Source organism: Puntigrus tetrazona, chromosome 7 (genome assembly GCF_018831695.1).
Source record: "Puntigrus tetrazona isolate hp1 chromosome 7, ASM1883169v1, whole genome shotgun sequence".
Classification (NCBI taxonomy): Eukaryota; Metazoa; Chordata; class Actinopteri; order Cypriniformes; family Cyprinidae; genus Puntigrus; species Puntigrus tetrazona.
This window is the reverse complement of record NC_056705.1, coordinates 36731116-36758089: the sequence shown is the minus strand read 5'-3', so window position 1 is coordinate 36758089 and position 26974 is coordinate 36731116. Positions and strand designations below refer to the sequence as shown.

The 26974-nt window shown below is 38.6% G+C and overlaps 1 protein-coding gene across 9 annotated transcripts in view; it reads right to left on the bottom strand.

Annotated features, from left to right (window-relative positions):
* tead1b (TEA domain family member 1b) overlaps positions 1–26974 on the bottom strand; it is a 62642-nt gene that overhangs the window by 22152 nt on the left and 13516 nt on the right. For all 9 annotated transcript variants that reach the window (XM_043243893.1, XM_043243895.1, XM_043243896.1 and 6 more), the window contains exon 3: positions 20519–20771. In XM_043243893.1, coding sequence (XP_043099828.1) covers positions 20519–20666 — 148 coding nt within the window. In that variant the 5' untranslated portion in view covers positions 20667–20771. The remainder of the gene's footprint in view (positions 1–20518; positions 20772–26974) is intronic.

The following is a 26974-nucleotide window of genomic DNA, read 5'->3' as shown; positions in this document are numbered from 1 at the left end:
ATGGGAGAGGTTTTGAAGCGTCCAACTGATGTAGTACGTCTATATTTCAGTCATATTTCACATATATAAAATATACTTTTGGGGGTTAAGTAATAATTGAGTAATTACTATTCAAAAGAAGTATTTCAGACGTTGGTTACACTTTATTTTGAGGAGTCCTTGTAATTATAATGTAATTATACATTAATGACCTGAGTAATATGTATTTATTACTATGTATAAATGTACATGTACTTACTATATGGTTGGAGTTATGATTAGGGTCCAGCTTAGGGGTTACTCGCATGTAATTATGCATAATTACTTTCAACATTGTTTTTATTCTATTGTAACCTGCATCCAAGTGTAATAGATTATCAAAATAAAAAAATGGTACTTATTAACTGAATTTGGGTATGTGTGCACCGAAAGGTAGGTAGATGAGCATGAGCTTGCTGAAGCTTGCTGAGTTCAAGTGGATTAAATGTTTGGAAAAATTTTGCTTCCTTATTAAGATCCATAACATGCATTTAAAAAATAGATGAATTTTCATTTAATGACTTTAACTATGAGGTCATCAGCAATGTCAAAGTGTCCACATAAGCTTGAAGAGCACTGGATCCTCTGAAGACCAAATTCTGGAAATACCCACAAACCATGTACACATGTGGCAATATTAAGATGTCTATATGAAACAATACAAACCCCCTCTACAAAGACCCTGTCCTAACAAGTGTGTGGCGCTCCTCAAAACAGCCCGAGGCCGATGAGCGTGCGATTCCAACATGCGTGCCCGATGCATGTGCGGGCTGAATGGAGGGGCAGCGCTCTTTCTTCACGTAGGCCATTCTGTTAAGGCTATAACAACAGCGGGAGATCATGTGACCTCCAGGACAAATAAATAGCATCTGGGGATTTTCAGTTCCAGCCCACCTCCCCAGCATGCCAACACTGTAATCTCTCCCAGATGAAGCCAGGGCCTCGCCACTTTCAATAATTCACACACTGTGTACACATAACATGACAATAAGGGCATTCATGCAGACGCCTGATTCCTAGATCAAAGCTCACAAACGGCCAGCTGTAAGCATGCTTACTGCTGAATAATTCATTCTTTTCACCGCCTTGAAAAAAACCCTGCTCAGCGGGACTTGGCCAGCACGCTTTCTTTCCTGTGTTTGCCGTGCAAAACAACGCTGGCAGAGAGAAACTGAGTCAAAAAAGAGGGTAAAGGCACACTGGAGGTCCCGAAACCCCAGGAAACAAGCTGCCCCCTATGACAATAATAAGAGAAAATAGTATTTTATAAGTAATACATGTTCCAGTTTTTATTCTGAAAGAGTGTGAACAGGTGTTATGTATGAAGCTGGACAGAACCTGACTTTGGCAAGTGTGACATTTTCCTGGATCAACATCTTTGTTGACCCTGGAACAACACTGTGATTAACCAATCAGATTTGAACAAGAACAAGTTTATAGTTTTTGTGAAGTTAGGTTTGGAGGCTTGTAACCAGTCTTTGGTACTTCTACATCAGTTTCATTTATCTATCATTTCCTATGATTTTAAGGATTACTCGTGGGTAAGGTTAGGTTTAGGTGTAGGGATATGGTGAAGACTATATTTTAGCAATACAACTAACGCTGCAAAATTAGGACGTGCATGAAGCTGGACTGTGAAGCCCTGATTCGATCAGCACACAGAAATTCACATTCAGATGCTAAAATAAAGTATTAATAGTTACTGAAACTCATATGCAGTAGGGCTAGGGGTGTGCGATATATATATATCATCTGCGATAATATCGTAATTGTTGTTTTAACGATGTGTGATTTGTCATTATAGAGTATTTTGCAAATAACATTCAAAACACCTCTACAGAGCGCACAGAAGATAATTGTAATGTAAGTTTTAGACTTCATATTTCCTGTTTGTTTGACAACAAAAAATTTGTCCAAACACAACCACAGCGTTACTTTGCATCAACATGATGTTTCGTTCCTGAATCAATCGACCATTTAAATGAATCATGATGACTCATCCAGATTATATTTTATTACTCAATTTCAAATATCAGCAGGGCTTGACATTAACTTTTTTTGCTCACCAGTCACTGTAGCTAGTGGTTTTCCAAATTTACTGGTCATCAGCTTTTTCACTGGCCACACTGACTTAATACTGCACACAAATATCCCCAAGTCATTTGACCTATTTAAAGGGCATTCTCCCCTTGAATGCATGCATAATCTTTCATAACAAATTCCTAGATTTTATTAAAAACTTCACTTAATATAATAAGTTATTATCATATATATTTCACCGCAGACGAAAGAAGTGGCTGGAGCTAAAATGTATCACCAATGCATTTACACTGCACACAAAATTATGCCAGCTTAATGTTGTGAGTTCTGCGTTTTAATATACATATAGCTATATGTATGTTATATTAGATTCATATTTATATTATAAATAAATCTTGAAAAAACGATGAAAATAAACCATCAGTAGGTGGCAGCAAATTCAATGACTTATCTTAATTAATGAGTTCAAACGATTCATTCAGATGGCAGATTCATTCAAGAATGAAGTGCGTACATTAGGTATATTAACTAAGTTTAACTCTTGTATATAATGTCAAATTTGCTATCATTCAAGGAGCTTCCCTCTTTTGGTTGTGTCATGCTGCTTAAATAGGCTCTGTGCTATAAATAGAAAAAAACATACATTTGTATTTTTCCTCTGTGTGCAGTTAGATGTTTTAATGTGATTAGTTGTCCAGTCAAGAAAATAAAATTGTCTTCTTTCACTTGCCCCTTCAAAAAATCTAGCATTAATGTTGAGTCCTATTACTGTATATAAAATTCAACCCGCCAGAGTGGCTTGTGTGAACAGCGCCATACAAATGCACAGATTCAATTTAAAGTCTCATTTGTAGTGGATATTCATGGTGAATATAATAATTTTGCTATATGGTATACGTGAGTAAGAGCAGTGGGTGGGAATGGGGAGGATGTGAACTCTTGCAAGAGTTCTCCAATTGTCAATCAAAACAGCAGGGAAAGGATTAGGTATTTATGGCCCGACTGAAAGCAGAATACCCGGGCAAAGAAGAAATCCGTCCTCTCGAGTAGGAAAAGGCTTCCCTTAATTTCAAAGACACCAGAGTCCATATCAATAGCTCCTAAAACAGCAGAAGCCACTCAGTGGGGCTTGCCGGCACCCCTCTTTCTAGGATTGTCCCCCAGCTGACTCTTTATTCAATTAGGAATGCATCTCCGCCCTTTGCACCAACTCCCTCAGAGGAAAGAGGAGCGGACTCCCTTCCCGCTCCCTACTGAGAGCTGTCAGCACTCCCACCTCAATTTAGACACTAACTCATCCTCCCCTGCTCAGGCTTCACAGATATGCACCGACAGACTCTGGCCATTGAAGGCTTCCCTGAATAGGGTGTGTCTTTGATAATTTCGCAGTCTGGAGCCGAAGTGTGACTGTATCTAGATGCTGGCTAAGCTGGAGAACAATTAAAAGTCTCAGTACGAGAGTTCACCCTTTCGTTACATCAGTCCATCCCTCGGTTTCTGCATCCTCTTTTTGAACTGAGGAGGTTTACACAGCTGCTGCATTGGCCGCTATTCCTCCCACGGCCCCCTGCTGCGGCCCACTTTACCACACATTCACTCTCACCTCACAATGCTGCATCACACTTCTTTTAATTTGGATGGAGATTCATTACCTCAAACGGGCTGCTCTCAAATGGCTCGGCACAGCAAGCATTTTCTCTGTGTTTTATGGCTGTTTCTGAGAGTTGCCAAAACACCCAAGCAGAATTGGACTTTCAAATTACTGATCACCATTAATGTGTCAAGACTCAATATCTTTTCTCAGCTCACAATGACACTTTTCAACTTGAAATGTTCATAAATTTTAATGTCATTATGGAACTAAAAAGACTATATCAGTTGTGCCTTGTATGTTGTCTGCTTTCTGCTTTTTTTTGAATATCAATTCTGGGACTTGATTTGAAGTTCTGCTCAAAAAAATCAGTTAGTCAAAGCTGATTTAGTTGACCAAGCTGAACAGTCCATCAGGTTAGCACCATGTTAGAACACCAAACTTTAGTTACCATGTCGAAAAAAAATCTATTTGACCACTTCAGGCAGGTAAGGAGTTATTTATAGCCATTAACTAGTTGATCATCTGAACTAGAAAGCTGTTTAGAACAGCAAAAAAAACAGCTGCTATGTTCAGCAGCTACCATTTCTTCTTGGCGGTTTAACTGAGATGAATCCATCATCATCAGTTGCCTTTACATTAGCATCCTCTGAATCCTAAAGAAGGCTCAAGCTGGTCAAGATTATTAATTAACAGGATTAACGTTTGGTAGACGAATTTTCAACTTGGTAGACCACCCTGGTCAAGCTGTTTAGGGGTGGTAGACCACCTTGGAACAGCAATAAATCAGCTGCTATGTTACAAAGACCAGCTTGAGTAATTTTAATAGGTTAAAGCAACACACAGTAGCTGCCTTTTCTCCTTCTCACAATTTCAATGTGATAAAACCATTAGCAGCAGTCCTTGCACTATCATCCTCTCAACCCTACAACAAACCAGCTGTCAATTCCCAAAAATAAGCTTGACTACCTTAAGACAGCATGTGTCAGTTTCCTCCCCCTTACAGGTCTAAATAGAATAAAACATCACCTCCAGTCCTCCCATTAGCATCTTTTCAGTCCTATAGCAACTTCAATCTGGTCGAGATGGTTGATTTAATGGACTATTACTTGTTGGACCTGTTTTTAACCTATTAGGTAATTTTTTACCTATTTTTTAACCTATTATCATCTTGATCAAGCTAGTTAGAGCGGTTGAAAAGCCTTAGAGGATTAATTAAGAGGACCAGCATTTTGCATCCAAAAAATGAGCATGACTACCTAGCATATGCAACATACGCCAATGTTCTGATCTTTACAACTCTTAACTAGTATGCATAATCACCAGTCTTTCCAATAGCACCCCCCAATTTTATTCAGATCAACATAGTTGATTAACTGGACTATTATTTTGCTGACCTGTTTTTGAACTGGTAGATCATCTTGATCAAGCTAGCAAGAGCTTACAGAACACCTCAGAGCAGCAACTAACCAGCATTTCAAGTCCCAATGAGCTGCAACACGTGGCAGTGTCCTCTTCCTTACAGGTCTAACTGGGATGAAACCATCAACACCAGCCCTTCCATTAGCATCCTCTCAGCCTCTCACAGATAGCACTCCACAGGAGCCAAAGAGCCTCTACAGCAGGAGTGTGTTATATCATTTAAAAAGACAGCATAAAATTGCCATTGATTCCACACCGAGGGGGTGAAGCAAATAAAGCCCCATCATCCTTCCTGCCAGCATGTCATAGCAAAGATGATTTAATCAAAGCAAAATCCTGCAGCTCGGCTCAGACCCCATGCCATAAACATTGTCCTCATTTATAGCTGTAGCATATTAAAGCCTTTTAATGGTTTTGGTTATGTTCTTTGATTGCTAAAAACACATCATATTTTTTTTTCTCAGAGCTTTTTAAAGGACTCATTTCCTGTTGTACCACATTTGTTTAACTCAGGCCTGACCGCACTCACATCTGGCCAGCTGGACAACTATGATGTCAGTGGATGCTGGATCACGGCCATGCAGGCAGTAAGCAGTGAGAGATTTCTCACATAAAGGCTCACTTCGACGGCTTCACCCCCTCCAAATCTAGCATTAATCCTCAATGGGCCACAAATTAAATCTGTCTAGTTGTCAGAGCAGAAAGGAACTAAAACATTAACTAAAACAAAGTTTGATCATTCTTAACAATCATTCCTGTGAGCCGTTATACTTGCATTCTGACTTTCATGAGGCACTACTTTTAATCAACTGGTCAAAAAATGCAAACTATTGCTAGAAAAGCTGTTAATGTGATTTTTTTTTAAATGAGCATTATCATATATGGTATTTTGGGGAGTACATTTCAAGAAAGATCAGTCGTAATTTGGGAGAGTGTAATTATTGAGTAATACTACTTCTACAGTCACTATGGATAATCTATAACAAAAGCATGAATTCTTTGGGTTTGATATTCTCCCGGTGAGACCTGTGGAGACAGCAGCCCTTCTCCTGTGTGCAGTACAAGACACAATGCCCCTGCTTCCCTGTCACGCGTGATAGATGACTCAAGGGTCTCCGGCTTCCATTAGCATCACAATAGACTAAACCAACAATATGGAGGCATTCACTCCAAGGGTCCCTGGCTCGGCTGGGCTGGGGGAAGGGCAAGAGCGGGGCAAAGGGAGGCAGGCAGGAAGCCTTTTACTCCGAAGAACAACGACATTCAAGGAACACTGCTTGCTAGGAGGGGAACCCACATAGACAGGAGACAAAGAGCGAGATTTGTGCCTTGGAAGTTGAGCAGGTGACAATTCAAGTGCACAAAAAAGGTTCATGCAAAAGTTTCTCTGGCAAAACCTGAAAAGACTTGCAGGATTGTGATGAAGTTCAACAACTAATTTTCAAGAACATTCACAACTGAAAATAACTGGGCATGCGAACTACAGATTTTTCCCATAACTATTTCTGCTTTAAGTGAAATCAAGTTAGCGAATGTGACCATGTATTCGAACTTGAACTTGGATCACGACAAAAGAGAAATATTTTACAAGAGAAAGTGCATAACCTTAATCTAGCTACTGAAATCTATTTAGAAAGACTGTTTATAAACATATGACTCATGCAAACCAGCTGCCTGTTTCAGGGGCTTATGTTTCCTCATTACAGGGCCCCTCGCTTTAGAGAGAAGATAAACATTTCTTTACTGGCCTTATTGTTTCATGTAGAACGTTTTACATCAATTGCACAAAAAGTCCTTTGTAAGTTCTTAAGATTATTAAAACGTTCTTCATACTGACAAAATGCTTCTTCTAAGTACATTTCATTGAATGGTTTATCGTGGCACCAAAAACTGTCAAGCACTTAGCGGTGCCCTGGCCTTTTTAGGGTCAAAACACTGGCCTCTCAAACACCCTTTGACTTGAACAAGCTTAGAGTTCAAGACCGTGCATTTTGCCCCAGGACCTAATGAGTGTGTGTGCACGTGTCTGGGGTTAGGCCATTCGGACGGGTCCTCTGTGCCATCTGCCACCTGCTGAGAAGACCTCACTCACACGCACAATCACATACATTTATGCATCACCCACTTACCACACTCAGAAAGCCCCTTCATAGAAGAATGGAACAAGAAACAAGCTTTTCAAACCACATGTCAAGTCCATTTATTGGTGATGTTTGCAAAATCATTGCAATTATTATTATTACACAGATATGAACAAACCACTAAACTCAAATTATTAGAATTTGGAGTATTATCTAAGCATTCCATTTTACTGTGATAAACAAGAAAACAAGTAAAAAATGTTCAAAACTTAGATTGAATTTGGTTCCACTTAGCGACCACAGTGAACGAACCACTGAAGACCGATGCTTCATTTTCTGTGTTCAGCTCTGTTTTTAGCAAAACCCGAGTGCACAAGGCTTTCAATGCATACTCCATTGACCATGAGCACGGATGGGTGCGCTTGGCATGTGTGCATCTAGGCATCTTTTTAAATGCTCAGATCACTTGCACTTGCTCCGGTGTCCGCGTAGTCACAGACACAGAGCTATACACACGAATGACGTATGGAAATTACCGTAAATGTGCTGCTGATGAAAAATACACCATGTGGACTATCCACAAGTCGGAAGCAGAAAGTAAAAGTAGACTTTTTGTAGAAAAAAATGGTACAGAAGTTGTCACTAGGTACTGAAATGTACCATTAAGGAACTAGTATGCACCCTTTAAGGGTAAATGAGGTACAAAGGTCTATCTTTTAAAAGTGAACTTTTTCCAGAGGGCTCAGCAAAGCTGCATCATAAAAAGCTATAGTGATATTCATTAAAACCTTTAAACAATGTTCACACATGAAACTTTAGAGTGAAGCTTTTACAGCTGCTGGTTTTTTTTATTAATACATCATAGTGTGTTTTCCTATTTTGGACACCATTCTTATTATCACAAGGGTGCCTGTTAGTCACGCTCACACAAAAAAAAATCTGGCTTATTTTAGGGGTATCAGATAAACGGAAGTACTTGTCATATGCATCCTGAGCAAATTTTCAAAAATTAAAAACAAGACTGATCAGAACATGTAACTAATATCATATAAAGCTATTCATACTCTAATGTTATATTAAATAAACATACAGGAAAAAAACCTTTTTAATGCACTAGATAATACAGTTTTGAAGAAGCTTTTAAACTGTACTTATAAGGAGGCATTCATTTTGTCAATAATGCACAACATTTCTCATCAGGACACAGGTACACTGATGGTCGTCTTTAATCTTTCAGATACTCGATTAAATCTAATCTTCACAGGCTTTCATTTATTCCAATCCACACTTGAGCCAAGGATTTCTGGCTTTGTCTCTCAGCCTTCATATATATAAGCCTATACTTCATGAGCCGTTTCTCAATGCACATAAAAATCGTTAAAAGCATTTAACCTTAATGTACAAAAAGCAGCTTCTGTTTGAGCCAATCGCTTATCAGAAGTTTATGGGTGACGGCGAATGAGGATGGATTAGTACACGACTGTATTCAATAGCCACACACGTTTTTGTGATCTGCAAAAGACGAAAAAACAAGTCTGCAGGCCTGCAAACTTCTTCATGTTCCTTATTCAGCTATGACGTCTTACTGAAAATTCCCCCACTCCATCACTGTCATGCAGTGCACTGCTGGTCTGAAGTGAGTGGGATTCTGGTATGTAACCAGGGATATACAAGTAGACGTTGGTAATAGACCATCACTTCCAACCAAAGGACTGGTAGAGACTGGAGCACACCTGAGAAAAAATATAGCTCATGGGTCAAAGTAACATTGGTCTCCAAAAAAAAAGACTCTGTGAGTACATGATAAATGACCAAAAAATGCTTTTTAGCACAGCTGTGATTAGCTTATTTAGACTGTGAAGAATGTTTTGATTATAGTGATGGATCTTTGCAGTAAATTCCGTTTAAGAACACACATAAATCTCCTTTAATGTCTAATTATTCAGATTCATTGGTTACAACTCCTTAAGCTTTCACTTTTATGTTTTTCAAGGACTATCTTAATCAGCGTCCAGATGTCCTTTCTCTATTAATATGAACATACGAATAGGGTTTTTTTTGTTTGTTTTTGTTTTTTTAGCAGATTTCAGAAAGAAAATATTTATCCATCCTATCAATTTATCCATCCTCGAGTACATTACAAATATGCCTAAATAACAATTTATGTTTTCATTTCATTTATAAAATAATATAGATTTATAACTTTAATTTCACATTATTAAGAATATAATATGAATATAATACAATATTAATCAATTTATCCGTTTATTTTATAGCTGATCAGTATCAGCAAGACAATGTTGTTGCATCATCATTTAAAAAAAATAGTTCTTTATATTTCCAGCATCTTACTTTCACTCTCAATGCTGCCTCACTAAAATTGAGCAATCTAATCCAACAACCAAGTTATTACAAAGAAACAGCGACTCATTCACAAAAAAGAACATCAAGTCAAAGGCCACCAGAAATCGGTCAGTATGACTTAAGAACACAATAATGCCGTATTTAACGCTGACTAATAGATGATCAGTCTTACCACAAGTACATCGACATGACAACCAATCAATTAATTCCTCATAATACTGTCTTTAAAAATAATAAATACCACTTTAAAAATCAATTGAAAGTGTATGAACACGAAATGGGATCGATAGATAACTCCTGATGACCTGCGAGAAGTCTGAAAGCTGTGGTCGGGGCTTTAGGTCATGAGTCAGAAAACCGCGGAAGGATTAACGGTGGGCATCCATTGTGGGAACAGACAAGCCACCGACAGAAAGCTGTGGGTCACAACCCTCGAGGCTTCATCGAGACGCAGAGGATTACGCTAGACGACCCCTCGTAAATCCTCACGGCGAGGCGGCAGGTGAGGAGGAAGAGGCGTCTTTCCTCAGCTAGTCTTCTGTGTTTCCCAGCAGGCAGACAAACGCTCTCCCTCCCAGGGTCTGCTCGTGCTCCCATAGGACCAATTATTACAGCAAGTCCTCCACTGAATCACTCTATCAATTAGGAGGTGGTGAGTACATCATCACATATATTACTGCCGAAGCAGGCCTGGCTGTGGGGGTTAGGAAAGAGAGAGAGAGAAAGAACGAACGGCGAAGACGGATGGATGGATGGATGGACAGCAGACTGATACGCTAGAGTCGGTCGCCCTCATCAGGGCTCGCCAGAGGTGCGGGACAACTCCACCTCCAGCCCTGCGGATGTGTGAACACACAGGCGGCTGGCACCTCCCAGCGAGCGCACGTTCAGAGCAAGAAAGAGGGTTAAATCAATATTTTCAATCTCTCAGGATCAATCCCACATCTGAACATGAAGAGAAACCTGTTAGCAGTCACCAATATGTGTAAATGAAAAGCCAAACTTCATGACCTTGATAGTTCTCATCTTTAAGTTCCCTGCTCCATCTCCTGCAATGCAGCTCTCTAACAAGCCCAAACTCAGCTGAAATGTTTCAAGTTTCAAATGAACTGGGCTCCTGTATCACACCACCTTCCAGAAACGTTCATCAGAATATAAAGACATCAAATAAAGTTTCTGGCCAAGAGTTAGACAAGCTCCTTAATATGTTATATCAGCATTTTATACAATAATACATGTATATTTCATTTTTAGAATTATTTATCTAACATATAGATAATTTAGTAAATATACATGTATGTGTTTATTTATTTTGTGCTATAAAATTGCATAAATTGCATGTAGCTAAATCTAGATTTAATTAGTATTGATTGAAATTGACATTATGTAATTTTCCCCACCTATGCAGTCTTCACAACACTTACTTCAGAGCAGAGTTATCATATTAATGAAGAAAAAAATACACTTTATTAGGTCAAAATCCCTTAACCATCAAAACAGACCACAACATATCCTTTTACATTTCTGACATAATAACTGGATACCAATTATTTAACTGAATCATTCAATAGCTTTATCTCCATCCAAAGATTTGAATTAAACTTGTGCCCAAAACTGGAATATCACATAAAACAAATGAATAAAGCACCACTTCCATCCAACAAATCAAAGAGAACAAAAAATAGTAAACTGTGGCACTAAATATTACTAAGAATACAGGGGAAACCACTGAATATAATAATTAAAATGCGATACAAATTATATATATGATATAAATATATGATATATATGATACAAATTACTTGCGCCTCAGAGCGAAACACAATAAATGCTGTCGATGCTTTCAGGAGTATGCTGCTGTCACATAACAATAATACAAAAATACTTTGACGACAAACTTTTCCATAACAACATATAGATGTTGTGAACGAGATCGGTCCATTGGGTAGTCAAGTTATCACATCTCAAAGTACAAAGTCATTACTTTTTTGATGCACAAAATAGAATTTATTTGGTAATAGTGTTTCCATAGTAGTTTATGCACATTTTTTTCATATATATTTTATATACATTTTTAGATAAAAAGTTTATCTTACTCAAATGTGCACATACGTTTTTAACCTGCATTTTTAGAATTTAAACACATCTTGGCATTTTCATCCATAGTTTTCTTATGCAATATTCCAAAACGCACATGAAAATTGTTGAGACACAGTTAATGCAACAAGATCATGTAGCTTTACTGTTCAACAGCATTTATCGCAGCCTAAGTTTCAAATACTGTTTTATAAAAAAAAACAGAAATCAGTGTTCAGTATAAGCACAGTAGTTTGCCATTACCGCAATCTGTTAACCAATGCTCGCTGCTGCTTCTTTAAATGGAGCACAATGTCCTGCTTCACTCATACAACAGCAGCCAATTGGAGAGATGAAATACGAGACCAGCCTCAGCACTGGCTGATTCTGCTGGATCTGCTCTTCAGCAGAGAAGAAGACAGCTCACATGATCACCACAAATCTCTGCACTCACTTCCAAAAAATGCTGTTGATTCTGTTGAGCCGGCACGTTCACTCTTTATGGGACTCTTTCTTAAAATACCTTAATTTTTGGTATGCCGTTAAACGTAAGATTTCTGTGAAAAATAAAACTGACCTGAATCGAAAACTAAAATTAGACTGGATTTAACTGAGGTTTTGACATTCCAGACTTATTCTTCTCATTCTAATATCCTTCAGAATCACAAAGACATTTCCTTTCGCACTAAAGATGAAATTGCTAAAAATTGACCACAACATTTTACATGCCCTCATGGTCTCTGAACTTCAAAACAAGCTCTTTGTGCAATCGGAGAAGCTGTCAATAGTATCATGTCACACTGTGGTCAACAAATAGCAAACATGAAATGCCTTGGGCGTTCTGCTTTCAGACTTGGCCAGCCAAGCATGGGATAGACTAGACAAACCAAAGCACTCTGGGTCACACTTCTTTCCACCTGGCAGGCCTGGAGAATGTCTGACCAGTGGGGACATGCAGCATGGGACCCCGGGGTCATTTAAACAGCTCAGAAGGTCAAAACCGGGGCATGCCCTGGCTAAGAACACTCGAGATAAACAAAGAAATCCGAAACCTCCATTTAAAAACAGCCTGAGTCAATACAAACAAAATTAAATCGGTTCTCTGACAGGTCCATATGTTTACAACGTCTAGGTCCAAAAGAACGCGAAATTCCTTTTCGTTCATTGTTGGCACAAAACATCAGGTGCTGACAAGCCCTAACAAGGCCGTCAAGACTAAGCTTTGTTAAGCGTGACACGGCCAGGAGGCGTAAGATAAAGTCCACGTCCATCACTCTGAGAACACGGCTAAATAGCTTGCGATCTGACTTCGCTGCAGCTTTTGTGTTTTGGGGATCAAACGCATGCATATTTTTCTCACTGCACTGCAAAGCCTCTCTCTCTTATTTTGCAGTCAGACGGACGGCGGTAATACGAATTTTAGGGCACGCAATCAATGATAACTCAATATGCTTTGTTAGAAACCACTCCAAATATTTCAGCAAAATGAAAAAAAAAAATCCCACAAGGCACAGAGAAAAAGACACAGCTAGTTTGCTGGTTTGTATTATCCATACAGAAAATCAATGCAGCTGTTCCCCTCAGGCGCACGTTGTTCAGGGTGCGGCGTTCAGCTGATTTTTACGCAAAATAAGTTGGGCGCCGGAAAAAAGACTAATCATCATTATGTTACAAGAAAAAAGGCCAACAGCGGCTTCATACTACGTTTACGGCATGAGACCAACCCCGGTGGTATTTCTGACTCATTTCGCAGGAGTACAACGTAATCGTTTTGTAATCGGAAATGTGTTTCTTGCAGGTGTAAAAATCACTGCGGCGTGTCAAAGCTACAATAGCGCACAAACAAAAGCGAGGGATTATATTGGAGGTGTGTGTTAGACTAAAGTTCTCCAGACTCCATTCTGGGCGAATGCAGGAAGCAGGGGCCTGAGCGGATCCCAGAATTCCTCATTATCCTCACAGCGGGTAGCTAGGGTGCGCCAGCGGTGCGAGCACGAAGCGGGCCGCCGCTGAGGCAGGTCTGGGAACAGAGCTCTGGCAGCCCCACGGGGGAGGCCAGGCTCGCTCATTAGGCCTAAATGATCCACGGCAGCCCTGCAAACCAAGTGCCACTTAGTGCCCGTCAGAGACGCCAGTCCGGCCCTGATGAGATTGCTGAGCACACTGCATATCTGTAATAACACGGCGGACAAAAAAGGCCTCACAATGGCTGACGGTAACTCTGGCAAATGGGTCGAGCCAACGTCTGGGCGATAGCATGTCTTTCATCCTTTGGTCGAGGTTGAAATGACACAATATGATAAATGTTTGCCACCTTCAAAGCAAACAGATGCGCTGTGGGAACCACTCTGGTGGCGAAAACCTGATATCAGCAAGCGCGGCTGCCGCTAAAAGCAGTTCGTTGCTCCTGAGACAGATGGTCGTTTCACACGTAATAATTACAGCAGCCTCATGTATTCTCACGCTCCTGTCACATTGTGATATTTACACTGCTTTATGGTAATAATCTGACTGATTACGTTAATAAATGTCACAAAAACTTTCCCAACACGCATGTCTGAAATGCAGTGCATTCTACTTCTATTTTGTAACCAGCTATTTTGTTTTCTTTTTAAGCAAAAATTTCCAAAAACTCTTAAAGCACTAAACTATGTGTGACAATAAGAGCATGTATTTTAAACTCCTTTTTTTGCATTCACTTTAGAAAACCAAATAGTACTACTGTTTTAGAAAATGATTTATTGCGTTAAAGAGACTGTTGGATTTAAACATTTTTTTTTTTAAAGGATAGTACACACATATATTTTGTCAACATTTACTGTCACTACATTCATGTTGTTCCATGACACTAAATATGATATTTTGAAAAATTTCAGTAAGCAAACACTAACATTTCTCACAGTATCTTCTTTTATGACCCATAGAAGAAAGATACTTGAGTGAGACTTCAGTGTGGGCGGGGCAACCCAGCGTGACGACCAATACAATGTCACAACCATGGCTCGTCAGGACAAAAATATGTAAGATAGAAATGTGGTACTTCGTGCAATTAATTGCATTTTTCTTCAAAAATCTGTTAGAAACAGATGAAGTTTTGGAAAACGAAACTCCAAACGAGTTTCTACATATTATGCGTTACAGTCAGCATCGTGCTGTGGCGCATTATTCCTAACAATTTGACTTAAGGCTCTGCTGCGTTCACAATAACACCCATTAAATGCAATTTCTGGGAACTGAATGTCCCATTGTGCGTTTCTTGCCATATTTCACATCTGGTCATGTGTTCATTTATATACTCCGGAGGGTATGTAATCACGCAGGGCGTGCTGAATGGAGGCACGCAAAGCAGGTGAATTATGTAAGTGCCGCGTCTTCGCTTCTTTCTGCTGAAGGGGACCGCCACTTTCTTCCACCCCTTTTCATGCTCCTCTCATCACAAAGCAGCTGTTGTGATGTTTTTCACCGCGGTCACAATTAACCTCTGAGGCTGGGCAGGGAGCCAGCCCCGGCACAACTCAGGGCGCTAGAGAGCCCATCAGGTAAACAGTATGATAAGCTTTGCTGCAAAAATTAGACATTGTTTTGAAGTGAGAGGCAGTTGCTATAGTGACTGTTGCTAATTAACTGCATTCAGCCAGGGGAACAAAGGGCTTAAGGGTACTCAGGACGGCGTCTCTAACAGAGAGCTATGCGCAGTGAATATGTGCGATCCCGCGGGTCTCTCTGCACCAAAATACCTGCGCCTCGGCTCCTGTCCTCCTCGCGAGCAAGCCAGGAGACGCCGGCGGTCATTTTATCGAGGCTAAAGGCTGCTGGACACCAATTAGAGAACTGTGTGAATCTCGATGACGTGGGGTTCGAAGGCGCCCTAAAACAAAAATAATCATCTAATCCCCAGCCAATCAGGCTGCTTCATCAGCATGGAGGACCTCTCGAAGGAGATCTCATCAGCTCCTGTGGCATTCTGGAGAGCGGCCTGCCATCCAGTGCATTTCATTAAAGCGATGGTACACAATGGAAAAGAAACACAGAAACACGAGTCCCAATGTTGTAAGGTCACTGTTCCGAATTGTGCTTTGAGAAAATGGTGACCTGACAGGGTTAAGAAAGGTTTATTAGATGATCGTTACATTTTAAAAAGATCAATGGGTAGTCACTACTGAAAAACTATATATTTTTAAGATTAGGCCAAATGACTAATTTACCTGGAAAAACCTACAATTAAGGGGATAAATGTACAAATGTACCCATGTAACTTGAGAATGCTTAGTTGTAAAAACTGTCTAACATTTAAAAACTGCTTGCTACTATTGTACTGCAATTAAAATATCAAACATTTAAAGAAAATATTGAACTATTAAGAGAGGAAATATCTACCCAATACTGCTAAACACTAGTCAGTTTTCAAATGGCTGGATCATGTTGTGTTTGGCATGAGATAATGGTGCTTTCATCACGCTGTGAAAATGACACAGTATTTACTCAGCAGTTGTCTCGAGCAACACCTAAAGACTGTCTACACCGGACATGACAGAGTTACCATTATAAGTCATCTCAACTTGTTATGGAAAAATATTAATTGCAAATTTCTTCACCAAATACAGGGGAAAAACTCTAAAAGAGCTAACCAAAAATTGTATATACTATTACAGTAATATACAGTTAAGTGTACCTTATTTTCAAAGAAGAAATCATTTTATAATTTGCTTTAAATTGCATTTCTTTCTTCTACTGGCTGTTTTGTCCATCCATCCATTCATTAAATGTAGAATCTAAAACACTGACTTCCGGCAACAGCATACATCATACTTCTGACTCGACGAATTAAGTAAACTGCATCATACGTTGAGTCAGAGGTCAGCCAAGACGCCAGAACTCGACACTCTCGCGGACGTGGATACAGTCATTCATGGGAGTCAGTGATTTACGTTATTAATCCGCAAATATCATTAGCATAATGTATAGTTTGTACATACATTCCACAAAGCGTCAACCCTTTGCAGGGACGTTCAAGACCCTAAATGAGAAAAAGTCATAAAACTTCAAGAGAAACCTCATCAAAAATCAATGCGTGTCAGACTGACACATTACATAATGTAAAAGTTATGTATTAGCTTCATAAAGGAGTGCTGTTAGAAAGGTCAAAAAATTATGTCACTTTAAAGCATTTGAATGCATGAATGTAAAATAAGTGTAAATTATTTATTAGTCATTAAGTATGCACAAATAAATTCAGATTTCTACATTTCAAAGGTAAAGCCTGTTATGTCTATTTTGTATATGGGCCACAACAGACACGCACAACAACCCAAGAGTCAAAATAACCCTGTATAGAAAAACGGCCCATTAACCACATTCAATTCACCAAAAATGCCAATCAAGTCTGTTTCTCTAATTTGTCCCGGAACCCCACTGACAGACGCACCCTCTTGTTTTGACAGTTGTAACGGCCCTTGTTAATGGTTGAGCGAGTGAGCGGGTCACAGTTCACGGTGTGATGGCTTTGGCACTAGGACCCAGTGACAGCTGCAGAGCTGAAAGACGAGACTATACAACGACTCTACGCTCAAAGAGAGGGCAGCCGCAATCTGCTGCTTTCAGTGTCCCGCCAAACTTCGCAAAAGCCCAAACGCTGCCTTTCGGAGCTCTGCTCTAAATACAATGCTCAAATGAATTAGAGTTTATATTGCCAAAATACACACCTGTACCATACTTTCTGGAATACGAGATGATTTTTCATCACCTGAAAAGTGCTGACATAATCCAAAGCAACGTATATATTGCACATATATAAACGGCAAGCACACAAAATGCACATTCGGATTCACATTTGTCATTTATAATGAATGTCACTAGACTTTATGTTTGTTTTATACTTACATTTTTCATTCCTGCTCTGTTCTAAATAATAAAAATAATAGCAAATCATGGCAACTTCATCAAAAAAGTCACATCAAGGAAATCTGTAAAAAAATCCATAATTCCAATGTCACTTTTTTACTGATGTCCCTACTGTGTTTCTGGGCCTGGAAACGTTTCGGATACATTGCTGTCTGCAGAGGGTCAGAAATCATTCTGACTTATTCGCATTTAAAATCAGTTTTGTTCTGAAGATGAACAAAGGTCTTACAGGTTTGGAACAATACGAGGGTGAGTAATTAAAGACAGAATTAGCATTTTTCAGTGAACTATCACCATTAGTTCAAATTGATTCGGATTTGTTATTGCTGCTTTTTTTTTTTTTTTTTTTTTTTGGCGAGGACATGAAGGGAAAGCTTCTCATCTAGACTCTTTGGCTCAAGCGGAACGTAACATACCTTTTCTGGAGCCAGTTCCTGTCTGCAGGAACCATTTGCTAGTTTATGCTGAATTAGGACTTTCGCCGTTATTGGCACATACAGCCTCCTATTTGCTCTGTCACTTGTCCTTTCTTCCAAAAACTTCACTGTTCTGTTACAGATTACGAGCACGACCAAACAAACAATAATGGGGTCTTCTTTTCTGGAACAAAGGAATCAGTATGCTTTTATAGCATCGACTTTGCTTGCAATGATTAGTTTCCAAGTGTGATTTGTCTACAGTACGCGATCATCTGCTTGTAATACGTGTAACATGTGTAACAATGCTGCCCGTGACACTGTGCTGTTTCTTGTTGTCTCTGCCTGTGGTCTGGAGGACTGTGAAACATTACTCCTGAGGCTATGATGGACATCGCTGTTGAGTAAACATGCAACCGGACACCCTGAACAGCTGCCTAAGCTGACCTCTGGTCAATCTCTGCACTCTCAGACAGGTCAGCAACCCCAGCACTGCAAACCGGCTCTCTACTAGTTACGCTGTCAGGTGATTTTGTCATTATGATTTCCTGCTCTGTCTATATTAACTGACATATTACTTCTTCTGTTCAATGACGTACAAAAAAAGTCGAAAATAGTACAAAATTCAGAACAGTTGTGCTACTGCGTTAAATTCTGTTCACTGATGCAACAAACTGCTTTCCAGCAAAAATGCATACCTTTTTAAAGAAGTATCCTGAAAGTTATGCAACTTCCATTAGGAGTTTAAAGTATAAACCTTGAAAAAAAAATACACTTTATTCATACGGTTTTTGCTAAAAGCTGTGACAAATTTGCTAATGCATAAAAAAAAATACTTTATATTAGATTTATTTTGATTATTTAAATGGTCAAATATGTAAATACTTTTTTTTTAATACTCCTAAAAATATTAAGCTGCAAAAACATTTTAATTAATACAAAAAAGAAAAATACTTCTTGAGAATTAAATCGGCATATTAGAATGATTTCTGAGTAGGGATTTCTGCCATCGCAACAGAAATAAATAAATGTAGTATAATATAAAACAGAAACCAGCCATTTTAAATAGTCACAATATTTCGCAATTACTGTTTGTACTGTTAGGGTCTTTGAGAGCGTACGATTATTAATTGAAAATCTTAAAAATGCAAACTTTTGAATTGTAATGCAAATCATGTGTTGCGAACTCTGGTTTTAAGTTGTAGTTTCTCCATGAACTTATGAAGAAAACCACAAAATCAGTCTGAGCGCTGCTGAATCTTGCACTTGGACTTGATCGTGATCGGACTGGTCAGCCAAACCTATTTTCATGCTTCAATCCAGAACAGAGGGAGTAAATAAGAGCAAGTTTGAGAGCAGAGGCTGTGCAGGGTGTCTGGGTGGCAGCGCGGCCCGAAAAGCGTTTTGCAATGGCAGCTGAGAGGCTTTGCTGCCACTCCTAAACTTTACATTTCATTTGGCCGGAGGGGTCACATGACAGCTGTAAACGAATGCCCCGAGGGCGTTCTGCTTTCACTTGACACTGACAAGCTGTGAGGGACTCCAACACCGCAGAAAGAAAATATTCCCTCTTTCCATGACATCACCCAGCCAGGAATGGAGGAAAGGGGGAGGACGGCAGGAGCAGGAGCGGAGGAGGAGGGGGTGGCACAGCTGGTGACAGCCGCAGTACCATCTGCTCCTGACTAATAGTTCATGCTGCTTTACTTACACTCCCACTACTCAACAACAAGCCAACGAATGGGAAGCCTGCTGCAGAGGCCCGCCAAGACTTCAGAGATTCCTGATTGACAATTGCTCTCATCTTCTCCACCACTTCACTCTCATGTGATTCCTCAGAGCCCTCCGTTTCACTTCTCACCTCCAGCGATCAGCTCTGGGACGATCCAAGGGCCCTGAACACTGAGGCTACATCGTAGGGGATTCGTGTTGTTACTTTGTCATGTGACACTGACGACGTGTCTTAACCAGACGCAAAGTGACAAGTTCCTGGCAACAAGTAATGTTTCTGTCCACGGTAAAGATTACACGAAAATAAATAATCGATGGGATCTTAAAAAGTGATCAGGTTGACAAAGGAGTGAAAAATAGTAGGGCTTGGTGACAGTATGGCTAAATAATAATAATTATTATTACTATTATTATTTTAATTATTATTGCTGTTGTTGTTGTTGTATAAAAATATACTCAAACTTTTATTAAAATAAAAAAATATATTATTGATTAATATTATTATTATTATTATTATTGCATTTACTGCAAATTAAAATGCAAAATATATAATAATAATAATAGTAATAACAATAATAATTTTACATTACTGTAAAATTACAATAATGTCTGTCTACTTTTGTATGTTTTTTTTAAATGACCTGAATTGAGGTCAACAAGGCCAGGAACATGTATTACGAAACTGAGTCAATATTGATTTCCTGTTGATTTAGCAAACAGCTATTGAGCAAGATTTTGGACCAACTAGATGTCACTGTGTCTAGGGGCCGCCCAGTGCGACACAAATTGGAAACCAAGTAATCCTAAGTGACCAGTTGTCATGATCAGTGGTTGCGCTGATTTTGGCTGCATCCTGTAGCGAACAGTTGAGTTCTTACCATACATCTTGCCCTCATCCGAGAGGATGATTTTGCGCCGTCCACAGGGCGGGTAGATGGCCAGTGCCTCCTGGAAGCTCTGCTCTATATCAGGACTCCACACCCCCTCAGCATCGTTGTCCATGGGCTTGTCTGCCGAGTCGCTCATCCTCTCGATATCCTCGGCAGAGCTTTCACTGCCGCTCCAGCTGCTGGGATCAATGGTGGCGGTTGGGACCTCCAAGCCGAAGCCTGGAGCAGACTAGGGTGAATCCTGAAAGTGACAATAAACAAAGACAAGAGTTGTGGTTACTCTCTCCAGAACAGATATCTGTCACTGAGATATCAGGTGATGCAGCTGGATCATTTTCATGCCACCGGTTGAGCCAATACATTTCCAACCATTCATGAAGATTTAAAAAGGCTGCCCTCTTTGGTGAATTCAGTGAATGGAATTTTCATAGTTGTCTCTCTAAAAGAAAGTATTTTAACATTGAAAAAATTACACACTACATAAGCACTGTTAAATTGAATTTGCTCATTTCGTTAAAGTACAGACATGAATGAAGTGCTCCCCAAATTACTTTCATTTTCGTATGGAAAAATATGACTGTATAAAGACGTGCTTGTAAGATTATTGTAACTGAAATCCAATTGCCTGAGGAAAATCAAGTTTCTGACTAGAAGGTTCACCCTTCAAATATTTCCCAAAGCCACCTGGCATCTCCATGAAATTCATAAAAACTCCTCAGACGAAAGAAGAACAATATCAACCCCAGCTGCCTGGTCTCGAGTCGCCTTGATAACATCCAGGGCAATACTATTATCATATTCCAGTCAAATTAAATAATGACCTAACATCTATTGTAGGTTGAATAACCTGAGAAACATACAATAAGTATGCATGTAGTCATTTAGCATCTTTTTATCTTTTTCAAGGGCACATTTGTGATGTGGTCTTTTACACAGTTTACCATTATTTTACTTGAGTATCTACATTTACATTTCACATTTATTCATTTAGCAGACACTATTCAAAGCAACTTGACAAGAGCTTCATCTGACATATTCACACTTAAGTAAGGCTGATATTTGGTTTTGTTTAGGGACTCGAGCTGAAAAGGAAATTCATACGATTTTTAATAAAACATTTACTTCTCTTTGGAATAAAGCAGGGTTATTATAGTTATTATGAACTAAAACCACTAAAATATCTTGCTCTATTCTTTTTCTATTCTATATTTTCTATTTGCTATCTGTAAATGGGTCAAAAAAATTACAAAAGTGATTTTATGTCCATACAAAGCATTAAGTTTATGTAAAGTGTCTGCTTTGAAGATTTCAAATAGTTTTTTGGAGAATAAATGTTAAAATTTGGTTGAAATAATGTTACATCATCATTCAGTGTAATACAATATTTATGTAAAAATTCAAACAACATGCTTATTCTGACTTCATCATGCATCTTAAAATATATAAAAGAATAAAGGAACATATTACATTATTATCGTGTTTCGAATTAGTAAAACATTTCTTACTGTCAAATGGGAATAAACGTAGGATAGTCTCAAATTTTTAAAATGTAGAATCACAACTAATTAGTATTTGGGGTGAAAGTAATTCATCTTTAAATGTTTCATAAATTAAATTAAATTAAATTAAACAAAAAACATTTTAAAATTTAACAACAATTTAATGAATAGTTTTTTTTATGCGTTATGCCTTTTTTGTCCTTAACCCAATGTAAATGTAAATATACATATAAATAAACATTAACATGAATATAGTAAAAAGTAAAAAAAATTGTTAATTTTTTTTGACAATTTGTCAACTAGCTGTCAAAGCAACATTTCACATTTTAAAATTAAAATAACAAAAATGTCAAAATGTACAAAATAATTATATATATATATATATATATATATATATATATATATATATATATATATATATATATATATATAAAATGAAAACAGAAAAATTCCAAATAATAATAAAAACTCTAAAATAAATAAAATAAATAAATAAACAGCCAGTAAGTAACGTAGAAACAAGTATTAAGAAAGTAAATTGTCCATTTTAATTTCACGTTGACTTTCAAGACTCGAACCAGCAACTTTCCGGTTAGCAGCCCTCAGTTTTGGCAACTACTCCAAATCACCCCATAAACTGGGGTCATAAACCATAAGAATGCAATTTCCTCCTGAAAATCTTTTTTTCTCCACCCAGCTTCACATGAACGGCTGAGGATGTCCAACACGCAACACCTCCGAGGACTTTCATTCTTAGAGACTTTCCCCGTTACTCGGTGTGCCACTCCACCTCTTCCCCCACCCTCCCGACAGCTTCCTCTCTCCGTGCCTGCTTCCATTCAGCCAGCACAAGCTGTTGTGATGTGGGACTAGCAGCATATGTTTCTTCTAGAATGTCAGTTCACGAGGGGGGGAAGGGAGCAGGCTGTTGGGAAAAAAAAAGGGGAAAAAAAAACGCTCTGGGAGAGTGGAGGGAGCTTTTACTGAATTCCGTGTTTGTGTGCTGAATGCTGACACTGCAGAACAGACTCACAGACTGATGAGAGAGGAAAAAAAAGCCTCCCCTTTCTGACCACTAAATGGTTTGGGCCTTCATGCTCTCCCCCTCCGACCTAACTGAATAATGAACTACACTGGTAATCACTTCCAGCGCTGCTGCAAACATAATGTGGTCGTTCAGTGCAGTACCTCATCTTGGAACCGCATTTTCCCCCCACTGTCAGATATACAAACTGTTTAAAGATGGCCAGTTTGAGGGGAACGCTCGGGAGCTCAGCGTAGATAAACATGTTTACTTCGGCTATCCTTGCAGTGCTGGCTCTCATTTGCTAACAGAAAGACGTCTTGAAAAATGGCTGCCATTGGTCCCTCGGCCACGCGTGGCCTACTTGAGAGAGCGAGCTAAAGCCGATGTCTCAACACGTCTGTTTCGCCTGATGGAGTCTGACTACCCTATAGAAAAATACCAGCGACACAAGTGTGCGGTTTCAAAGTGATATGAACTGTCCAACCTCAACAGGTAGAAGTTAAGCGGTTGCTAGACCAGCCTGAAAAAGTTCTGTTTGTGTGATCGGAGCTAAAGTAGCATCATTTTGTACTGTATGTCCGATTGAAGTATATTTCCTTAAAAGGAACTTCTGAGTTCTTTTCAAATGTTTATGCTACCCATCTTTTAGTGTGCGTGATAAAATTCAAAGTAGTAAAGTTGGGTGAATTGCCTATACGTTACTAAAGTGAAAAGAATTATTCTTATGGATTTATAAAATAAATAAAGGTAGTATAACTATTTTAATGATGTCCTTACTTCCTTTATGGGTTTTCAACTTGGTAGTTGCATTTCTGTCTATGCAACAATCCAAAATATCTTACTTTGAGTTCAGAAGATGAAGGTTTTATGGGTTTGGAATGACATGAGGGCGAATAATTAATGACAGAAGTTTCATTTTTGGGTGAACTATACTTTTATCTACATGGTTCATACTTGAAGAAACTACCATGGCAGCTTCAGCCTTCCCTGTTACGTTTTACAAGTTTTGAACCAAAAAGTTAAATAAGAATGACATGTTTAGTCGTACAATACTGATTGCAATATAAAATTTTATGATTCGGCAGTTAGCCAGCTATAAGGCCACCCAGGTCCGGATCTCGGTAAATATTTCATGTTCGAAAATAAAATTTGTTCTCTGAATGACTAATTTGCTGTTAAACTCCTCAAATGAGTTTCTGATCGCATGTAGTTTAGACAGTTTGCAAGAATTTTAGCATCCGTGGTATGGATTGCGAGATGCTGACGAAGTACACAAGTCTCTCTGAGAAAGCTTATGAGTGAGGACAGCATCCGGGTGCCAGATCCATCTAATTTAGGCATATTTACACTTGTCTTTTCAACGCATTTAAAGTAAGTTGAAAGTTTAGAGTTTAGACGTTCTCAACGTTGTCAAAAACAGTATTTAGTACACAGATCTGTACAGCAAAAAGCTATCAAATTTTCATAAATCATGTTTTAAGATATCAGCTATATAGCAATGGTTATCATTGAAAATTCTAACAGAAATTTACAAAATAATAAGTAATACATTGCATGAATAATAAACAACTGATAGTACAGTGTTAACAAATTTTGATGCAATATATAGGGTATGGTTTTACAAAAAAAGATCATCCTTCCAAACATCTACATGTCTGTCTCTTATATAATAAGTTGTATTTGTATTTGTTTGTTATTATAGACACCTCGCACTAATTTTCAAAGCCTGGTTACGGCCATGGTAGCAGTATGTGCCATTGCTTTATTACAAACAGTATTTTACTACATGTATGCCAGAATTAAAGTACATGCAGTACTTTTACTGAACCATAAGTAAGCAAATTGGTATTGGTGGAAACATCAGCACCAGTAAAAATGCCACAAAGTCGCATACTGCAGTCATTAGTTCCACATTATACGCATTTTACACAACATCGGGGTATAAAATGATCATTTGAAATACAGACGGTCAAGATCTGGAGTAAGACGTTTTTGATAATATTGCAAACCCTGCTGACAAAGCGTCATTTGTCTATCCTAAATGACGTACCACATTTAGCAAATGACCATATTTTCGAAAGATTATTTAAGCCTTCCTAGTAAAATGTGATGAGCAATTAAAGCTTAATTTGCACAAGATGAATGCCAAGCTTAAACTGCACGAGATGGATGCCAAATAATACTAGACCATGGCAATTTCGAACCACTCACTGCTCTGAGTTTTATCATCAGACCAAATGGATCTGCTCTGAATTTACATTTCCACTTACATTAATTGGAGGTTATTCTGCCTTTGATGGTAATGGAAAGTGTAGTAGCTGGTTCTAGATAGGCAGGAGCTCTTCAGTGAAGAGAAACAGTAGACCTGATGCGGCGGATCACCCGCCTCTGGACCCGGGTCAAGCGTTTGCGTAAAATGTTAGAGACCAGACCATTGGTTGTAGACAAGCTCAAATGGTTCAAATGAACATGCGTTTACAGAAACGAGTGTTAAGGAAAAAAAAAATCAATAGCCTAAAAACAGCCTAATCACGCTACATGGCTGAAGTCCCTCGATGATCATTTAGCCTTCGATACATCAACGTAACTGATTCACCTCTGCCACTATTTCATGCAACATCTCTCATGGGAGGCCCAGATCAATGCCGCCTAAAAGATAATGATAATTTCCGCCTAGTTCGAGAGCGCTGCATTATTGGATTACTTCAACATGCACAATAAATGGGAGTATGATTAAAGCAGGATTTTATCTTTTAGCCTTTTCCCCTGCAATTGATAATAAAGCAGCCATTCATCAGAAGGGACCAAGAAAATCCTTTGCAAGTCTTGCAACGATGCAAAAGGAAAACAAAATGCGCTCGGCGTTTTGCAAAAGTGAGCATCGTTTAGGGGGACAGCTCTATCGGGTCTTATTGTGAGCGCTCTCCGAAGAATTTCACAGCAAACTGTCGATTCTTGCATGTCTTGTCTAAATAGAGACAAGCAGTAGTTAAATGTTTGCTGGGACCATTTCTTGACTTCCAGGAGAGAGCTTATTAAATTTTACGCCTGAGAGAAACAGACGCAGCTTTCAAAAGAATTAAAAGCAATGGAAGTAATTCTTTGAAAGTAACGTTTTAACATTATCTTAACTAATGTTGTCGCAATACTAAAACCCGAGAAGTTGACACCAGTATCAGTGAAATTTCAAGCTAGACACCGAAGCAAAAATGAATGTGCTGTTAAAGCTCATTCACTAAAAAAGTTCAGTTCTGATATTTAAAAAATCCATTAACTGAAAACAATGTCATGTATCCTTCAAATATTTCACTTACGTTTTTGGCATCATTTTCACTTCATGGCACGCATGATTATTAGATATACTAGTTTAATACAGACTTAATGCTGTTGGAATTTGCAATTAAAATTAGGTGCATAGTTTATTTTTTTCCATAATCTTTCTGTACTTTTTACTTTTATTAGCATTAATGTTACTGAACCTAGCAATATTGCTGATTATGATTATTTGAATGATTTGGCCAATAACCAGTCATTTTGCAAATACATTTTTTTTCTGCATTATCTTTAAATTAAATGAATAAATAAAAAATTAAAAACATTCTACAGGTGAATTTAAATATATTCAAATGAATACATATTTATTGGAATATTTCTTTACATGCAGCCATTTCACATGCTTGACTTGTACAGTCACATTTTTAATATAGACTTGGCACTGTCGATTGCAAAATGCAAAAATGTTAATCTCGCCTAATGAAACATCTCGAAGTAATAAACTACCACAAAGACTACAGAAAGGCAGACAAAGTGAGATTTCCTTGTGGCGCAGCAGCTCCCAAGTCAAAAAGCTTTGACAAAGGCATTTTGGCAAGAGTGAAAAAGGATGAAGCTGGAAGCCTCTCCATTCTGATTCATTAA